The 19,530-nt window shown below is 39.7% G+C and overlaps 1 protein-coding gene across 1 annotated transcript; it reads left to right on the forward strand.

Annotated features, from left to right (window-relative positions):
* Nucleotides 1-209: 209 nt before the first annotated feature.
* On the forward strand, nucleotides 210-11,178 carry narf (nuclear prelamin A recognition factor). Its single transcript, XM_050061004.1, has 12 exons — nucleotides 210-669; nucleotides 2,677-2,749; nucleotides 2,868-2,933; nucleotides 3,399-3,527; nucleotides 3,626-3,758; nucleotides 5,117-5,251; nucleotides 6,823-6,941; nucleotides 7,930-8,059; nucleotides 8,705-8,777; nucleotides 9,521-9,658; nucleotides 9,825-9,982; nucleotides 10,082-11,178. The coding sequence occupies exons 2-12, from the start codon at nucleotides 2,693-2,695 to the stop codon at nucleotides 10,327-10,329; spliced, it is 1,386 nt and encodes a 461-aa protein (XP_049916961.1). The 5' UTR covers nucleotides 210-669; nucleotides 2,677-2,692; the 3' UTR covers nucleotides 10,330-11,178.
* The last annotated feature ends 8,352 nt before the right edge of the window (nucleotides 11,179-19,530 follow it).

The raw sequence follows: 19,530 nt of genomic DNA on the forward strand, positions 1-19,530 counted from the left end.
AAGACGGCGTAGTCGCAAGTCTTTAGTTTTTCTTCAACACAATGGCATTTTCAAAAGAAAATTTATTTCGTTTTTTACTGAACTAGGGGTAAATTTACCATTATTTTGGCAATGTTCGTATCTATTTGGGAGATACTTTGAAAGTCCGAGCCTGGCCTGAAACACCCTGAAGAGCTTGCAGTATCTGGCGCAGGAGAAACTTACAGACCGATTTGGAGTTTTTAACGCTATGCATTTTATAATTTGTTGATTATGTCGATTGACTGATTCAAAAGCACATATTTTTTATCCCTCACTGGTTTGACAAAAAAGTCAAAGCTTCCGGAGCAGACCACTACTCCGTTTGCGCATGCGTCTTGATTCACCGGGGGTGCACAATGGAGGCAGACGTGCATAGAGATGGCTGGCCCCTATACAAGGAGCAACGACGCCTTTGAAAGTACGAGTTTGTACATTATGAAATAACCGTCCAGGTTCAAGCCAGCAGTTGCGGTGACACCGTGCACAGACGATTTAAGTTTAACCTGCAGGAGTGCTGAGTAACTGCTGAGTTCACCTGCTGTGCTGTGTCAGTGCTGCTTTTTCTTTCACCGGTGGCTGCTCTTCTGACTGTCCTCTGCATTCTTCCATGCCATTGTCTGAGAGAGCCAGTGACATAGACACCGTCCGGTGAGTTACCTCAAAATTCGACCTTGTAATGTCAACACAGGGCCTGTTATGACACACACACTTAAACAAACAGAGTGACTAACGTTATGTTATCCCACATCCTGAAAAGGGCCTGTAATGCAATAGCATAACTTTATGTTTAAATATCATAGTTAACTTACTGTAAGTTAATATAAAATTTGACGCAAGCTAGCTTTTGAGCTAATGTTAACATTACACATAGCTTCACAAATTAGTGACGCTTGTAGTCAGTCGGGGACATTATCGCGAGCTATTAGGGGCGGGAATCCGCAGAGGGCCTATGATATGATATTATCACGATACATGAGTCACAATACAATACTACTGCGATTTTAAACGTGTTGCGATATGCTGAGTATTCCCATAACATACATTGCGACCTGTTTTTATAAGCAAATTATGTACTCAAAGGAAAACTTTGCCAGCATCTCTTTTATCAAATAAGATAAAGGTTTAGGTCAGTTGATCTCACTTAAATCATTTTACTGCAGCAAATTATATCTAGTGGACTGAAAAAGTACTAGATTTTATTATTGCTGTAGGCTACCGAAAGTTTAATTTGTATTTGTAATAGGGCTGTCAAACGATTAATTTTTAATTGTGATTAATCACAGAATTACAATTGTTAATCCCGATTAATTTAGCATTGCAAAACAGTTTTGAAGTCCATATGAACACGGTAAAGTGTTTTGATAGTGTTACCATAGTGTTTTGAAGGTGAATCGAATTCAAAGAAATTTACTTTATGATCTTGACTTATAGATTTATTTATTTCAAATCAGTGCTGCACTGCTACAACAGTGTGGTGGAAAAGACAAAATAGCAGCACGTCATTAACCCTCTGAGGCCCACATACTGTAGACCCATTTTGGTCTTTTTTTAGGGGTAAACAGGGGATCTTTTAGTGGAGAAAGCAGCTTAACAGTATATGCTACATAGAAATGGTATCTATCCCCTGAAAGCTGGAAACCTGAGGATTATTTGAGATGCAGCTCAACACTGTGTCAAGTTTTTCTAGTCAAAAATCTGTAATTCACACTGCATGCAGTTTGTGCTCAAAACTGTATGAGACTAACATAAAGTGGACATGTCTGTAAAGGGGAGACTCATGGGTACCCACAGCACTCAGAGGCCAAGGGACCTCTGTGAAACTGGCCATGCTGTTTTTCCCTTGGACAAAATTTAGCCTAACTTTGGAGTTTTATTTATCTTCCTTCCTGAGAAACTAGCATAACATGGTGGACACCACTGGATTCCTTAAGTCTAGTTTCATATGATACCAGTATCATCACTCTAGCTTTGAAAGTCAGCCGTCTACGGCCTCTGAAAGACAGGCAGTGGTGACAATAGCAGCATGCATTAATGTCTTAAAGAAAATAATGCGTTGTGTTCGGGCATTAATCGACGCAATAAACACTTTAAAAAACTTGCAGCCCTAATCTGTAATGTAAATGATTTTAATAGTTTGAAAAAAATCAATACTTGGCATTCTTTTATCTATATGATATTGCCACAAAAAACATCGCAATGCTATGTAGTATCAGTTTTTCCCCTACCCCCGTGAGCTATGATCAAATATTTACCCCAGAGTCAACATTTTTCATGTAATTACATAATGAGACTGGGACATAAGGGTTTCAACAAGATGGTACCTCCTGTGTTTATTGTGACGTAACAGCTATTATGGCTGTTTTTGTTGGCACTGTGTATGTAATTAACGTGAGCCATTAAAATTTTAATGACAGGATACTATTTTGTGTTTATTGCCAGTTTCCCACCATTAGAGCTGTTGTGTTTATGATAAGCAGGCTGTCTGTGATAGGACAGACAGAGGAGGGTGGAGTTGACAAAACATTACACAGCAGTAGGCTGCAGGCACAGTCATCATGCCGGTGCATCAGAGGGAACATGCTGTGAGGAAATGATCAACACTGGGAAGCTAATGGTGCTGCTATATATTTGTTATATATCACCCTCAATTTCCAGATAACTGTCAAGGAAAATGTCAGAGGTCAACATACCAAAGCGGAAGGAGAAGTGTGAGAACTGCACAAAACAGGTGAATTTCTGAAGCTGTATCAAAGCGTTATTACATATCAGTCGACTCTCAACATGTAGAGTTTGAAACTCTGTCCTGCTTTCAATCGTGAATTTAATTATTGATCTTTCACACACAGTGCAACAAGAAACAGAGTGATGATGGTGCTAACTCGTATCAGGAGAGAGAGATAGTCAATGGAGAGGTAATGTCTTGTTACTCACAAGTTTCATTCATTTTATTTTATTTTATTTTATGGATCTGACAAAAGGGGAACTTCACCTGGGAGTACTACTCAGATTGAAATCAGTTGTGTAATGTCATCTGCTGGAGGAGTTTTCTTAAGTCTGAAAAATGATTATTTTAACCCAGTTCAAAGCATGTGGGCATTTACAATGCATGGAAGGTTTAAGAAAAGATGCGATAAAGTTTCATTATGGGAAGTGTAGGATCCAGTCACTAAAAGTAAACATATTTAGACCTGTGTTGCTTCCATTTTGACCTTTTTTTTTTCTTTTCTTTTTTTTTTTCTTTTTTTTTTAATCTGTGTCTTGTGGGGAGTGGACTCTTCATGGAAGTCAAAAACTATGTTGCTGGAGTGCCCATTTAAAATAGAACATGTCTCTTTTTAAACCCTCCATCTAACACACTCCTGTGTTTTTTTCCTAAGGTGCACGAAGAACCCCAGTTGCTGCTTAGTGCCTGCCTGTCCTGTGATGGCTGTCTATCAGAGGAGGAGAGCCTAAAAGTCTCTCAGCAGAGCCTGGAGGAAGTGCAGCGGGTTCTGGCACTCAATAAGGTACTCTGAAACCTAAGAATGTGTCGCACTGCGTCACAGTGTTCTTCCTCTTTGAGCAATACCTTACATTGTCCCAATTGTCTCTCTGTCCTTGTCAGAAGTGTGATGTGTCAAAGCACAAGGTGCTGGTGGCATCATTGTGTCCACAGTCTCTGCCTTTCTTTGCTGTCAAGTTTGGTGTGGACATCACTGAGGCTGCCCACAAACTCTGTGGCTTCCTCAAGAGTTTAGGTGAGCAAGTGTTATGTATATATTGCTGCGTAACTGTCACAGCAAATAACATCTTGTAAAATCTTAACAAAGTATTAAAGCAATACTTCACCCCGCAAATGACCTTTTGTATATCACTTAGTTACCCCGTATCATGTTGAATTCATGAAGTGACTTTTTTTTTTCTCACATGCCTCAATGGTAAACGATGAATCCAAAAAGTTGAGAAAATTCTTGATGAACTGAAGCCATGGGAGCTGTGTTTGAGAGCTGCAAAACAATATCAAAACATCTGTTAACACACTCACGCAATTCATGCAGTGTAATCCAGGCCTCATTTATCTAGTTGAATGCTCAGTACTTCCCAAAGGGACAGCCCTTTCTGACAGGAAAGTGAATATGTGAAATCTATCTGAAGTCTCTTCAAAGCCAGACTCTTTTGACAAAACAGTAATTTTACCTCCCTGAACACATGGGCTGCTGGTCAATCTGTGGTTTGTGTGTGTGTTATTATGTGAGTTGGGTGAATCTTAACTAAGCTGTTAAAACACCAAAGTCACACAATACCACAAACAAACTGACTGTTTGGGCAGCAGTAGACCAGCAGCTCCTAAGGGTTAAATTACTGTCTTTGTCAGTGCAGTATGGCTTTGAAGAGAGCTACTTTCACTTTCAGTAAAAGTCAAAGTTGCTCAGTAACTTTTACTGTCAGTTCAGTTCCCCGTTGGAAAGAGCTGTCTGTTTGGAAAGTACCAAGCATACCACTGGATTAATGAGACTTGGACTGTGATGCACAAGTTGTGTGAGAGGTCATATAGTCTTGATGTTTTTAAACACGGCCCCTTGTGACTTCAACTCATCAAGAATTTTCTCTGTCGCTGGATTCTTTGTTCAGCAGAGGCATGCGAGAAAAAAGGTTTTCTTCATGAATTCAGCGTAACACAGAGTGAGAATTTAATATAAAATGATCTCTAGGGAGATGTAGTATTCCCCTAACACAGTCTTTAAGTGCTCTTTCATGTAGTTATATGAAGTCTTGTTACATTTTTCCCTGTAAAATGTTGTCTGCATGACTATTGTGGGATTTATTAAGATCAGATCTAGGATGTCTACTCCCTGTTCCTCCGCATTTTGTGCCTCATAATGTTATTAGACTTATTCAGCTTCTGTTTAAGTTTTTTTATTGAAAATTATAATTTCCACTTTGCTTCTAAAAAAAAGCACCAAACAGTCAGAAATTTAGACCTTTCTTCATGACTGATGTGTTAAAACGTCCACCTACTCAGTGGTATCTGTCATAGATGTGTGACATTCTCCCCCACTTCTGTCTCTCCCTGTGCTACTGTCTCTGTTGTCATCTCTCTGCGTTTTCCCTGCAGGAGTGCAGTATGTGTTCGACACCACCGTAGCAGCAGGCTTCAGCATTTTGGAAAGCCAGAAGGAGTTCATTCAGAGGTTTCGCAGGAGGCACCACGACTCCCATGCCATGCCCATGTTCACCTCCTCCTGTCCAGGTAAAACTCCCTTCCTTCTCACCCCTTATTTTATTTCCCTCTCCCTCTCCACCTGTCAGACTGACTTTCTTGCCTCTGCCCTGATATTTGCCTCAATTTTCCTCTCTTTTGCCTCATTCTTCTGCTGCTCCTCGGGCTCCTGACTGTTAATATGCATGATGTGTGCTGAACAGGGGGGGTTGGCAGAGCTTGTTTTAAAAGTAGAGATAGCAGTGGTGTGCTGCAAAGGAAAGATAGAAAGTTGTTTCACCACTCCCTTCACCAGAGATAGGAACAGCAAGAGTTAAAGGGACACAAAAAAAAGAAAACAGGTTTTTCCTCTTCCCTGTAGTGCCATTTATCAGTCTAGTTTGTTTTGGTGTGAGTTGCCGGGTATTAGAGATATCAGCTGTAGAGATGTCTGCTTTCTCTCCAATATAATGGAACTAGATGTCACTCGCCTTGTGGTGCACAAAGCGCCAAAAAAAATTACATTTTAAAAACTCATGACCCAGTTGCTCAAGATAATTCACAGACATTGTTGTGAGCCGTTTCATATTGGAACTTTTTTTCTTTCTACTGAACTACACCCATCAATTGTTTCACCACGCTGAACTAAACATGTATCTACTCAAGAGGCTTGTGCTTGTGACAGCGTGAGATGTAAATATTAATGGCGTCCTCCTTAGCTGAGCTGTAACGTTAGCCAGCCCATTGGAGCTAGGTGAGCTAGCAGTAAATTCATGCTTCCCTCTGTACAATGCTATAGTTGGTGTGATTTGGTAGAAAGACAAAAGATTCTACATGAACTGCTCACAACAAGGTTCTGTGGATTATCTTGAGTAACCAGGTCATGATTTCTGGAAAGAGACATTGCTGTTGTGTTTTTCAGATGTATTTCTTGGTGTTTTGAGCACCACAAGCCGAGTGCCATCTAGTTCCATTATATTAGATGTTAGTTTAAAAATGAGTACACCACACCCTCTTTTTTTATTTTATTTATTTATTTATTTTTATTTTTTATATGCCTTTATTGGACAGGACAGATTAAGTGTGAAAGGGGGAGAGACAAGGGATGACATGCAGCAAAGGGCTAGAATCGAGACCATGGCTGCTGCGTCAAGGACATTGCCTTTGTACATGGGACGCTTGCTCTACCCACTGAGCTACTGGGCGCCCCGCTCCAGCCTCCCAAAGACAGAATATTTTGGCACTTTTGATTAGTTTTGCTTAATAAATGACCCCATGATTCATCAGTTAACAACACGGTTGGCTATTTTCTGTAGATGGACCCATCAGTTAATTGTTTCAGTTAAATTATTGTTTGTTGATGGTGATTTTCAGCCTCACTGTTCATCCAGTAATGATATCATCAAATTAGGAAGGAATAAAATATTTGTCATGGGTCTGGAATCTTACTGAGAACTTTAAAATTTTGAACCATGTGTACGCTACAAAGCTCCTTATACTGTATGTCTGTATACATCCTTTTTGACTGTTATCTTCTGGTGTGTTTTCTACGTTAAATGAAAACGTGATTTTGGATTGCAGAGGTTCATTTTAAGAAAGGTTTTGTGTGTGTGTGTTTACAGGGTGGATCCGCTATTCAGAGCGTGTCCTGGGCAGTTTGGTCACCCCTCATATTTGCACAGCCAGGTCTCCTCAGCAGATCATGGGCTGTCTGGTCAAAGACTACTTCTCTAAACAGCAGGTGAACATGTACTGTCATAGCACATAAATGCATTTAGTTTGTTGTGGTACCGTTAGTGGCGACACCAACAGTTCTATCGGCAGTACCAGTAAAAGGTGGAGGTAACGAATTAAAAAAGGTGGGCCACATTGAAAAATGATGACTTTGTTTTTCTCGCATGCCTCCAGTGAACGAAAAAATACTTGATGAACTGAAGTCATAGGGGTTCATCTTTAACAACAGCAAAACTACGTCAAAACGTCTGTGTACAAAATTTCACACAACCCTTGCAGTATAATCCAAGTCTCATTTATCCAGTCGTATGTTCAGTGCTTGACAAACAAACAGTCCTTTCTGACAGGGAACTGAACTGAAAGTGAATCTTAACTAGGTTCTCTTTGAAGCCAGACTCCATTAATAAAACAATAATTGTTGTTGAGTTGTTATGCTGTTGTTATACGTGGACCCCTATGACTTCAATTCATCACGAATTTTCTCCATTTTTGGATCCTTTGCTCACTGTGGAGGCATGTTAGGAAAGGTTTTCTTTATGAATTTAACATAACATTGGAAGAGTAATTGATATACAAATGGTCAATGGGGGTTGAAGCATTCCTTTAAAATAAGGAAACATCTTTCCTATTCCCTCGATTTGAATCCTTTACAGTACACTGAGTTGTATGGTAGTGCAACTCTGTTATGTCCAGATTTTCACTAAATAAACACGATTTTTTCCCAGTTGGCTGTCAGCGGTGTTGATACACTAGTTAAAGCTGAACACTCCCAGTGGAATATTCATAGCACACAATACCCAATACAATGGCATGACTATAGAATTTTGAGGGTAATCTGGTAATGGATGTTCTGTTATTCAGATCTGTAGTAAAAAGAAAAAGGCACTCTGAGTCAGTAGAAATTGTTATGTAAAATGCTTTATACATCAGTTTCTGCACAAAAAGGAACCTGCTTCATTATTATGTGTTTCCTTCTCCTTTCTCTCTCCAAGCAGAAGCTGAGTCCAGAGAAAGTCTACCACGTGTTGGTGGCCCCCTGCTTTGATAAGAAGCTGGAGGCTGTCAGAGAGGAGTTTTACAACAGCCTGCTGGAGACCAGAGACGTGGACTGTGTCCTCACCTCAGGTTCCATTCTCTTTATCTTGCACACTGCTGCCCTGGGCTTAATACTATTGGAAATGTTTATTAGAGTTTGTTTTGATCCATAAATCATGTTAAACACAGCTTTGATAATCTAGAGTTTGGTGTCTCTGCGACCGCAGTAGTTATTTTCCTCACATAGTTATGCATTTGAAAGGTGTATGGAAGACCCATCCTTAAATATTACACATACATGCCCTTATTAGCTTAATATAAATGCACACATTACACTACAGTACACACTATACACATCAGCAGGCCAAGAGGATACACGCTTCCTTTCATTTTGTCCTGCTGAGACCCATCTGCTTTGTCTCGATGCATTTGAGACAGACAGCAGCTCACATCACAGTGTACCTCTACGTCAGCATTTGTGATCAGGTTTTGATTCCTGCTAAACAAAGTCTGCAATCACCTAATTGGTTGCAGGCATTAAAACCTTAAGCAGTCTTTAAACTACTTTTATTGGATAGTTGAACAGAAGAGATCAGCATCACACTACATAAGGATCACAACTCCCACCCATCATGCACCAAGACAAGAATTATTTTGGCTTCTGTAGCTCCATTTACAGTCGTAGGAGTTGACAATAACAGCTACATACAGTAACAGTGGTTTGTGATGTTTCAGTGGAGATCTTTCACCTGATGGAGCAGAGGAAGGTGTCAGCAGAAGATCTGGACTCTGTTCCACTGGACCATGTGTGAGTATTTGGACTAGATTTTATCCTATCAGTCATCTTTGATGAGAAAAGATTAAACACATTGAAGCTCAAGCTGCTATGATGGAGTTAGCAAGTCTGGATAAGTAACAGAAAACAAATTTCTAAGTAGCATATATTATTATCACTTCCACTACACAGTACATAAACACTTTGGGTCAGGTGCTCAAGTGAAATTAAAGGGCACCCTCTCATAATTAAGTAGCAGTAGTAGTAGTAATTTAGTAGTAGAAATAGCACATCTTTTGCTAACTTCTGTTTATTTTTTTATGTCAATACCCACACACTAATAGCTGTTTAATAAATTTCAATACAGTTGTCATGGCACTTATCTAATCACAGGCTATATCCAGCCATACAGGAGCAGTTTTGATTCATAGTCTTGTCATCCTTGGTCTCTAATTCTCCTTTAATTATTGAGACCTTGGAAGCCTCAAAAAAGTTTGTTCATAAAAGTTAACATGGTAAATACATCCTTCCATCACACAATGTAGTCCTTGCTGTCTGCTTCTTGAAGCTACGTTGCCTGACGCCCAGAAACTATTTAATAAATAATGCGCCACATGGCTAAGCAGAATTGGCATCAGCCTGTTTCGTTTTTACCAAGCGTGTCCAACTTAGCAATAGTAACTAAGGGGGGTGGGACCCAGGATCTGTCAATTGTATATCTTCACTGAGGTCATTCTGGAAGCTGTTGTCAGAGCAGCCTGTATTATCACTTGCAGGCTGGGAGAGGCTGGGGACGTGGCTCTGGTGAGGCACGAGGGCCGAGGTTCTGAAGGTTTTCTGGAACACATCTTCAAACATGCTGCCAAAGAACTCTTTGGTCTGGACGTCCATGAGATCACATACAAGACCCTCAGGTGAGAGACACTGTGTTATTCACAGTTATTCAGCTGGAATATAACATAGCCTCCCTGGAAGTCCAGTCATCCATGCCACACTTTTGTAGAGCAATGTCAATTTGGACATAAAATACAATTTCTTTGTCTGAAAACTCTCCTCCTGTGTCACATGTTGCTGTTGTAGGAACCGGGACTTCCAGGAAGTGACTCTGGAGCGAGACGGGGAAACTCTGCTGCAGTTTGCCGCCATCTATGGTTTCAGAAACATCCAGACTCTGGTTCACCGAATGAGAAAGGGACGTGTGCCTTACCAGCTGGTGGAGGTGCTGTCCTGCCCAGGAGGTAACACCAAACATTATTTTTCGAGAAACATTGCTTGAAATAGTGTCTTTCACTTTGGATCTGTCTGTGTTAGCCCATGTTGTGTTTCATACGTGGCAGGATGCTTGAGCGGCCGCGGTCAGGCAGAGAGCGACACAGTAGGCCGGGTGGATAAAGTCCTCGTCCAGCAGATGGAGGAGGCCTACAGCAGCCTGCCCATCCGCCTCCCAGAGTTTAGCTCCACCCTGCACACCCTCTATCAAGACTGGCTGCAGGGCCACGACTCCCCACAGGCCAGCGAACTCCTGCACACCCAGTACAGAAGTCAGAGTCAGACCCACACACAGCCCCCACACATGCAGTGGTGAGGAGAGAGGGATGTATTTACTTTATGGAAGTTGCACATGGGCTTCCTCTGGTTCACTCTGATTCTGCTTGGACCATCTCATCATTCATGCTGACACCATGAAGGACAAGCCAAGGACCATGCTGCACTTAGGACCAGGAAGTGTCAGTAGGTGCAGTACTTCCATTAGGCCACAGGGGGGTGATGTCCTGAGCCTCAGGAGAAATAAGGGTCCAGAATCCAGACAAACACACATGTCTGCATTTTATGCGGACTGAAGCAGTGATGTCACAAAGCTGCAGATAATGGTTACAAACAATCAGGTTCAAAACCTCCTGATCTGCAGCTGTACTGAGAAGTGTGTAAATCTGTAGCACCTATTTATGTCATTTTACAGAGCAATAACTGGGACTCATAAACTGAACCTGTGGATGTTGAATGTTCATATGAAGAGTTTCATGTATTCCAAATGGAAACTGTCCAGTATGTTGTTTCATTTTCAGGTTGCTTCCACTGTTCCCTGCTGAAAGACAAGACAATGTGTTCTCAAACACATTCATAACTATGCAACAGTGTGATTGCGTCATTTCAGCAGAGTGAGTCTGCTGTGGGACTCAAGAGGTTAAAGGCATTTTACTAACACTTAACCTGACTAGCGAGTGTTCGCTCATGTGTATCTACCAACTCAATGTTTGGGTTATCCGTCCCAGTGAAGAATCAGTCATTATTTTTTTAATGGTACACAATAATTACTAATTTGTTTTATCGCTTTGTTCCCATTCCACAAACTAGTATTTTTAAGTTAAATGTTTTTTTTGTTTTACAAGATCAAACATCCATGTAAGGCACTAAAATATTCTGACAAAACAAAGTGTGTCTCATTTCACTGTCTCTGTGGGTAATGTCATGGTTCACTAAAAAGCCTCTGCCTCCTATAGAGATAAACTTTTTTTTATTTCTGCTGCTGGTAATCCGCAAAACACACTAGTTTTAAATGTTAGTGTTCTAATGAAAACCTCTGAAACAAAGTTGTGTGGATTATCTGTAGCATTGATTTCCAACTGGCTCAGCCACAGGGTCCAGATTCCTCCTTAGTCATTAGTTCAAGGTCCACACAGTTGAACACATTCAGTATCGTACTTTCTTTCAGCCATGGTATCGAGCAAGTTTGCTGTTTCTGTCAAGTATCTGTCTGGTAGTCACTCACTCTTAGGCAGGAAATGGCATTTCAAAATTAAGGCTGTGTGCCGGAAATTCAGTGTATGTGATTTTTTACAAACTTGACACGTTAGTGAGTCACTTGCGGCCCATTCAGAATGGGCTCTCGACCCACTTTTGGGCCGCGATCCACCAGTTGGGAACCACAGATCTACAGTGTTTTTTTCCAGTGTTGTGAGCTCCACAAGTGAAACTCCATTCAAGTTTATTGCAATTGGATATCTCAAATTTAACCAAAACTACCTACATAAGTGAATATGACAGAGGTAAGTGAGAAAATATGTTACTTGTTTTGTTGGTCATTTCAGTGATTGAACCTTCAGAGGTGCTTTATGCAATTGCACATTTTGATAATCAAATCGCAAAAATTCTTCATTGTGCAAAATTTTAAAACATTTGGAAACATGCTGGTGTGCAGCCTCCATAGGTGTAGATTTCCGGGGGGGGCGGGGGGGGGTCACAGGGGACACGTCCCCTTCAATATTAAGAAAAAGTGCATTTGTTCCCCTTAATAAAACATGAAAGTTTTGTTTGGTTTGTTTCAATGAAAGAAACGTTCGCAATAAATAGATGCAGAAAGAGCCAAAATTGGTGCTTAAAAATTTACCAGAATGTAGGAAATTAAGTATTTGATGCTCAAAATTAAAGGCAGGTGACCCCCAACCCCCTGTTTCATGTGTGTCCTGCTCTGTGTTGAAAATAAACTTACACTCTTTTACTGTTGATAATTTAATATCTTTGGAATTGGAATTTTGGAAAGTTAGTCAGACAAAACAAGCAACTTACTGGGGTCCGCACAAAGTATTTAAAATGAAAATGTGAAAGAATAAGTTAACATTTTGGAAAATGTGCTTCCTCGCTTTCCTGCAAAGGGTGTGATGAGTACAGAGCTAGAGCCAAGAGTCAATTAGATGGGTTTGGCATGAAAACTTCAATCCAAAGTTTGACCAATACCTTCTCATTAACAAGCTGTATCATGTCTGTCTAATTCATACACACAAAAGGAACACGGAATGTGTTGTGGAGAGTTACTTGCTGATAGTTTTGGTGAACAGCAGCAGGCCACAGTGAGTTCCTGACTCCTTGAGGTTTGCAGGCCGTAAGTAAAGCCATTGTTAACAGTTAATTAAAACAAAAAATAACATCTATGTAAGATTAATCAACTCTTGTTTAAGTAACATTTTAAAAGAAAAATGTATGATCCGCCATAAATTGGTGGGTAGCATGTACCAGGCAGAAGAAGCTCTGTAAGAGGCCAGTTGACGTCGTACAGTTAGTTTATAGACACCACACAACCAGACGACCAGTGTTGACTTGACATGTTTGATATCTGTGACACCTGTTTTCACAAAAGAGCTGTGACACGTGATATTTGATATGAATTACAGGAGTCTAGACTTTAATGAAGCCTCCACAGTTAGGCATGACATCATGGCATCTCACACAGAACAGACAAGGCAAGTTCATTTGTACAAGGTAATTCAAAGCACTTTGAAGGGGCATAGAAATACATTTAAAACAAGACATTAAGAAAACATTAAAACATCATTTAGAGACAATAAATAGCTAAAAATGAGGAAAAAATGCATTTAAAAAAACTAGACAAATGCAAGCAAATAAATAGTTACAAATGAAAAAGGTGTATCCAGTTTACTGGAAAGCCACAGTGAACAATCATGTTTTAAGCCCTGATTTAATTGAGTTAACCATCTTAGCAGACTTCAGGTATTCAGGAAGTTTCCTCTACAGGTGGGGAGCATAGAAATTAAAAGCTGCTTCACCTTGCTTGGTTTAGCATTAGCAAAAAATTAAGAAAACTAAAAAAAACAGCACAGAAACAATTTGATCAATCTCATATGTCAACCTGCTCTTCTGGTTTTAATCAACCCAAACATAAAGCTGGACGGCTTCAGCTCCAAAAAACAATTGGATTTAATTTTAGCTACTAATCTGCACATTAATCCATTCAGTAACAGTATTGAGCTCAAAATTTATGTAGATTCTCTCTCAGCTCTACTTAAAAGTGGTCATTTCTTCTTCACTGGATTACCTGCTGCAGACCTATCACCTTAACTGCCCCCTCGTCAGAGCAGACCAGAGTGTTGACATGTCACTAGTGGAAAACACCGACCAATGCAACCAACTGTCACTGGGGAAAAAGCAAAGACTGGTTTTACAGTGCAGACACTGCAGAGCCAGTAAGACTGCTTAGGTTTCAAAGTACATCCTACTTTCTATGTATATACATACTCATGTGTGACCTTTAAAACCCCTTTGGAGCAACACCTCTCTTTCCTTCCTATCGCCTGCAGCTTCTTCCACCCCTCCTTCTTATTCTCTCGCCTTCCCTGCCCAATCATTTCATCTCTGCAGGCTCATACACAGACATTGTCAAAGCGGCACCAGTTAGATTCCAACAAGCGTAGTGTGTGGGTGGAGAGCAGTTTACTTTCACCTGTGCTGTCCTGTTTTTAGGGGAATCACTCCCTGATGCTTTGATGAGAAAGAAGCACTCTTTATGGTAAGTACCGATCTTTCTGTGTTTATATTCATAGAACAGTGTGCATAAAGGTATTTGCCTTTTAGCACTTTAAGCAGTTAATGATTCACTCAGAAGCTTCATGGTTTTTCATTCATGGTGTAACTGATTTTGAGTTTTTATTCTGAGTTTGCCGCAGTTAGTTTTTGTGGTGGAGGATGGATTCATACGTTTTATGAAAGTAAAAGTGACGAAAAACTTGTCATTCAAAATCTTCTTTAATTTAAGGTACGTAAGTGAAATATCAATATTAGATATTTAATAATTGGATTTTTTTCAACTGTTTATCCATTACTTCTAATTATTTAAAACTGTTTACTCACTACTTTTTGCTTTCCATTACAACAATTGCTTTTTGTCATTTTCATCATCGTTTAATCATTTTTCCTAACTAAACCGTATATGCATCACCTCTCTATTTACATAGCTGATTTGTATGCACTCTCAATAACATAACTTATAACAGCTGACTGAGGTTTGTTGGAGGTGTGTGACAATAAATTTAAGATCAGCGTCACACCCATTTATATTACAGTTCTTCCTGGAATACAATTACCCCTGCTTCACGCACATACACAGATAGATCTCGGGGTGCTCAAGCACCAACCCTCTGACCTGACCTCTGACTAGATAAGTGCCATTTTTGCAAGACATTTTTTTTATATATTTCTTTTCTTTTATTATATATTTTAGTCTTTTTAAAATTGGCCCATGGCATCAGTTCTCAAGTAGAAGTTCTCAAGTATTGCCTGACAACTGCATCAACGTCAAAGGGTAAAGGTGACCCCAGCCTAAGGCCAGGGAGGGGCATTAAAAGGTCTATGGTTGACCCTTAAATGGGATCAAGTACAGCTTTTTACTTACTAATTTAAATCACTAACAGTTAAAGTTCTATGTATTTACATGAATAAATAAATATAATTTTATAATTAGAACACATTTTAACATGCCATGTGATACTCCCCTGCCCGCAGGTATTGTGAAATGATGTAGTCCATCAGACAGAGGGGGTCAGGTACACAATGCGTCCTCAAAACTTAATGAATAAATAAGGGAAAAAAAATTGTTTACTCCTGATTTGATCTTAATCAATCAGTGTTTGCCTTTTTACATTTGGAGTGCACACCTTCAAAATGTTTGTGCATGGCATTGCACTGCTTAAAAATCACAAGTATAATCCATAACAATATTTTTCAAAAGTTTTTGTATGTAAACTCAACTAATCTGAATATGTGTGATTAACTTTAGCTGTCAGATGAGTGCGTAGAGGTAAAGTACAACTTTGTGGGGCAAATGTGGTGGGGCAGAAGTCTAAAGTTGGGCACGAAGGCTGGAATAAGGCAGTCTGTATTCCAGGAAACCAGGTTCCCATGAGAAATCTGACATTCCGATCTGTGCAGTTTCTATGTTATCACAGCTGATTGGGGATTTCTCTCTCAGTTCCTTTAGTTTTGAATTGCAATCTGACAATCTGTTGTTGTCTGTTAAGTCTGGAATCTGGTTTCAGGATCAGCACATAGTATGATAGTTGTAATTGCTTCTGTGTAACTGCTCATTACTATACTTAAAGAAAAACTTTATCTGCAAAATGACCATTTGTGTATCACATAGTCGCCCTGTGTTAGCATAAATCAGTGAAGAAAACGTTGTATTTCTTGCTTGCCTTCATGGTGAACCAAGAATCCAGGAACGAAGAATACTGCAGACCCAGAAAAGTGCTTAAAAATTCAAATCATTCTGTAACACAATTTTAAATATGTAATAATAATGATTAGAAGTATAGTTTTTCCCTAGCTTATTTCTTTTTTTCTTTTCTTTTTTTATGATTTTATATGTCTATCATTTTTTGCAGTTTTTGGGACATTTTTACCAAGTTGCTCGTTGCCTTTTTTCCTACGTTTTTTAAAAGAAACAATTAGCTCAGGGTTCAAAGGTTTAAATACTTATGAAAGGCATCTGTAAGCAGCACAAGAAAAGTGATGTCACTCCAGGTTTTAAAGGGTTAAACAGGTTCTCTTCATGTGTATCCAACGGATCCTTCTTTGTCTCTATCAGTAACTAATTTTCTTCCTCAGCTCCCATCTCCTGTGGTGTACCCCAAGGTTCTGTTCTTGGTCCAATCCTCTTCTCCATTTATTTACTTCAGTTAGGCCACATTATTCAAAAATGTAACATATCTTTTCGCTGTTATGTAGATGACATGCAGATCTACCTCCCCTTTGTGCCAAAGAATATCAATAAAGTAATTTACCTCAAAAACTGCCCACATGACATTAAATCCTGGATGGTTGCAAATTTTCTCCAGCTCAATGAGAGTAAAACTGAAGTTATTTTATTTGGACCAATGTTATTTCTCATCTTGGCCCACTAGTTGCATTGGTTAAATCTTATGTTAAAAATCTTGGAGTCATATTTGATTCTGAACTGAAGTTTAACAAACAAACCAATCAAGTAGTAAAATTAAGTTTCATCTCCAAACTCAGATTAATTCTCTGTACTTCTGACCTGGACAAAGTCATCCACGCCTTCATATCCTCCCGCCTTGACTATTGCAACTCATTGTAACTTATTATATTTTGGTATTACTCAGTCTTGTTTATCCCGTCTTAAATTAGTGCAAAATGCAGCAGCAAGATTTTTAATGAGGTCAAAAAAGAAGGAGCACAGTCTTGCCTCCCTACACTGGCTGCCTTTTAGCTACAGATTACATTTTAAGATTCTGATGTTTGTCTACAAAGTGTTAAACGGCCTCACCCCATCCCACATCACAGATCTCCCCTCCCCATATCGCACTGTGAGAGAACTGAGATCATCTGACCAAAGACTTGTGATGGCTATAAAAACAACAAGGAAACAGCTTTTTGCTATAAGTGCAATATTTATTGCTATAATCATTCAGATTTTCGTGTTTCTCTTCTTTTTTTTGTTTTTGTTTTTCTCTGTGTGCTGTAAGAGCACTTTGGATCAACTCTGAGTTTAAAGTGCTATGTAAATACAGTTGACTTGACTTGACGCATGTCTGGGCACGCTCATGTGTTTGATCTTTGCTACTCATGGGTGGAAGTGTTTTATAGACCGTTTCAAACTTGATGACATAAACATTCTGGGTTCTTGTTTTATTTCCTGTTGGAATGGTTTGCAGTGTATATGAATGACAGTAGCTGACACAATGAAGGCATGTGAGAAAAACAGTTTTCTTTATGAATTAAATGTAACACAAGGTGAGTAATTGATATATAAATGATCATTTAGCGGGTAGAATATTCTTTCAAAGCAGCATTAATTAATGAATACCCTTAACCACCACTACAGATTTGGACTTCCGGAAAAAAGTCAAAGGCAGAACAGTACAGGGGCCCTCTGGTTTTAATATCTGCTTTGCCTTTTCCAGATTCTGAAGACACTAAACCTTCCATGATGTCCTGCCTGTGGCTGTGTTTGAGTCTGCTCTGTGCTGCTACTTTTCTACAAAGCAGTGCCTGGTCACATGAAGGTATCTTATCAGCTTGTATCAGAAATAAATACGCCATGTATTATGAAGTGAAATCATATCATGCATTTCTCTTTTTTCCCCTCATTCAGTTGTGTCAGTGATGTGCAACAAGACAGCGAACGTTGTAGCTGCACAAACAGTGACACTGAACTGCACTATAGACACCAAGAACTGCATAGGCGTACGCTATCACTGGAATAACGCACAAGGTGACATACAATGTAGCAATAGCTCGAAATACAGATGTGAATGGGATCGTCTGACTTATGTGTCGTTGACCATCTCAAATGTCACGGAAGAGGAAAACTACACCATTCGTATACAAACAGACTGTGGTGTGACTAAACCATCCACTACGGAAGTGCAAGTCATCAAGTCCTCCAGCATAACCAGTGAAGATGGGAAGCAAGGTGAGAAGCTTCTTGTGTCTTTTCGTCATCATTATTATCTATTTCTATAAATTGAGTGTCTTGTTCAGACACACAGAACGAGTTGGAATCAATCCACATGTTAAGATAAGTGTATTTTGTCTTGCCAGATGAAACAGAAACCATGCCAATACTCCTTCCTATATTGGGTATTGTCATTGCCCTCGCCATCATCACTTTGGGTGTTTTGTATTTGACAAGGAAAAGACTCCAGGAGACGACACTGACAAAGGACACTGGGCAGAGGAGTGGAGACTTGCTGATTGTATGACAAATCAGAATAAGTGCTTCAACATATGTGTGTATGTGTGTGGTGGTGGGGGTGGAGAGGACGGTTACATTTTTTTTTTCTTCCAGAATTCTTTGAGGTCTTTGTACAGATTGATCCATGTAAATACTATGCTTTGATTTTAATAAAGGGGCACATGTAGTTGTACTCCAACAGACCTGTAAACAGACTCTGTTGTGTAAAATCAGTTCCCCTTTGATTTTAGGAAAATAACCTCTGATGATGTCATGTTATTATAAAAGACGCTGTTGAGTTGCATTATGGGAAATGTAGGCTCCAGTATTTTTGGAGTTTGACCCAAACTAGGGATTAAAGTCAACCTGATCTACTATACATGCATTAAATTTACGTGGTGGCACTACAGAAACAATGCCAATGCAAAGTCATTACAAACCTCTGTTTTGGTGGACACACTAATTCAACGTCATGCGATAGGCTGTGGTTAATGTTACAGCCCAGGGTCGGAGTGGTGGATGAGACAAATGAAACACTAATTTCAAGGACCATTGTTCCTGTCCTGTGTGAAACTAAAAAGTCAGTATTGACTTCTCTGCCTTTACTTGCTCATATCCTTTATGTAGTTACATCACGCTACATGATGCACTTATATCACTTTACAAGGTACTTGCATCCCATCAGTAACAAATATAGTTCAGTCAGGAGAGACTCAGTTTGAGAAAAAAAAATATTTATTTACATGTGCACACAAGTATGAAAAATGTGAAAAGTCTGGCAATTAGACCCCTTTGTGATGTCATTTATTCCAGGAGGGTGGTAAAGATGTAGTAGTTTAGGGATCCCCCCTCATGGAGTCTTGACACTGGTGGTGGTGATGATGGTGATGAGATGAGATGAGGAGGTAGCTGAGGGTCTGGATGTGAAGAGGCGTCGGATTTTGATGAGCTTGTCCTGGATTCTGGATGAGGTGACTGGAGGTGAATGGGGTGAATGGGGTGGAGGAGGGCATGGCGATAAAAGCTGACAGGAACACCCATAGTCAAGCTAATTGGTGGGAGTGGGATGGAGAAAGAATTGTGAATGGATATAGCATAAAGAAAGTCTTCCAGACTGAGTTTAGGCTGAGCCTAATTTAAGTTAACCAAAAATATGTTTTTTTTTCTTAGCCTAACCGAGTTTTGCTGCCCATAGACTAAATGGTTTCTGTATCCTGGGGGTAGAGTCACTTGACAGGCGCTGGGGGAGGGGCATTAAGTGGGTAGACTCTATATGTGTTGTTGTTGCTTCGGGGGAATTTT

The sequence above is a fragment of the Epinephelus moara genome, chromosome 13 (assembly GCF_006386435.1).
Source record: "Epinephelus moara isolate mb chromosome 13, YSFRI_EMoa_1.0, whole genome shotgun sequence".
In the NCBI taxonomy this organism is placed as follows: Eukaryota; Metazoa; Chordata; class Actinopteri; order Perciformes; family Serranidae; genus Epinephelus; species Epinephelus moara.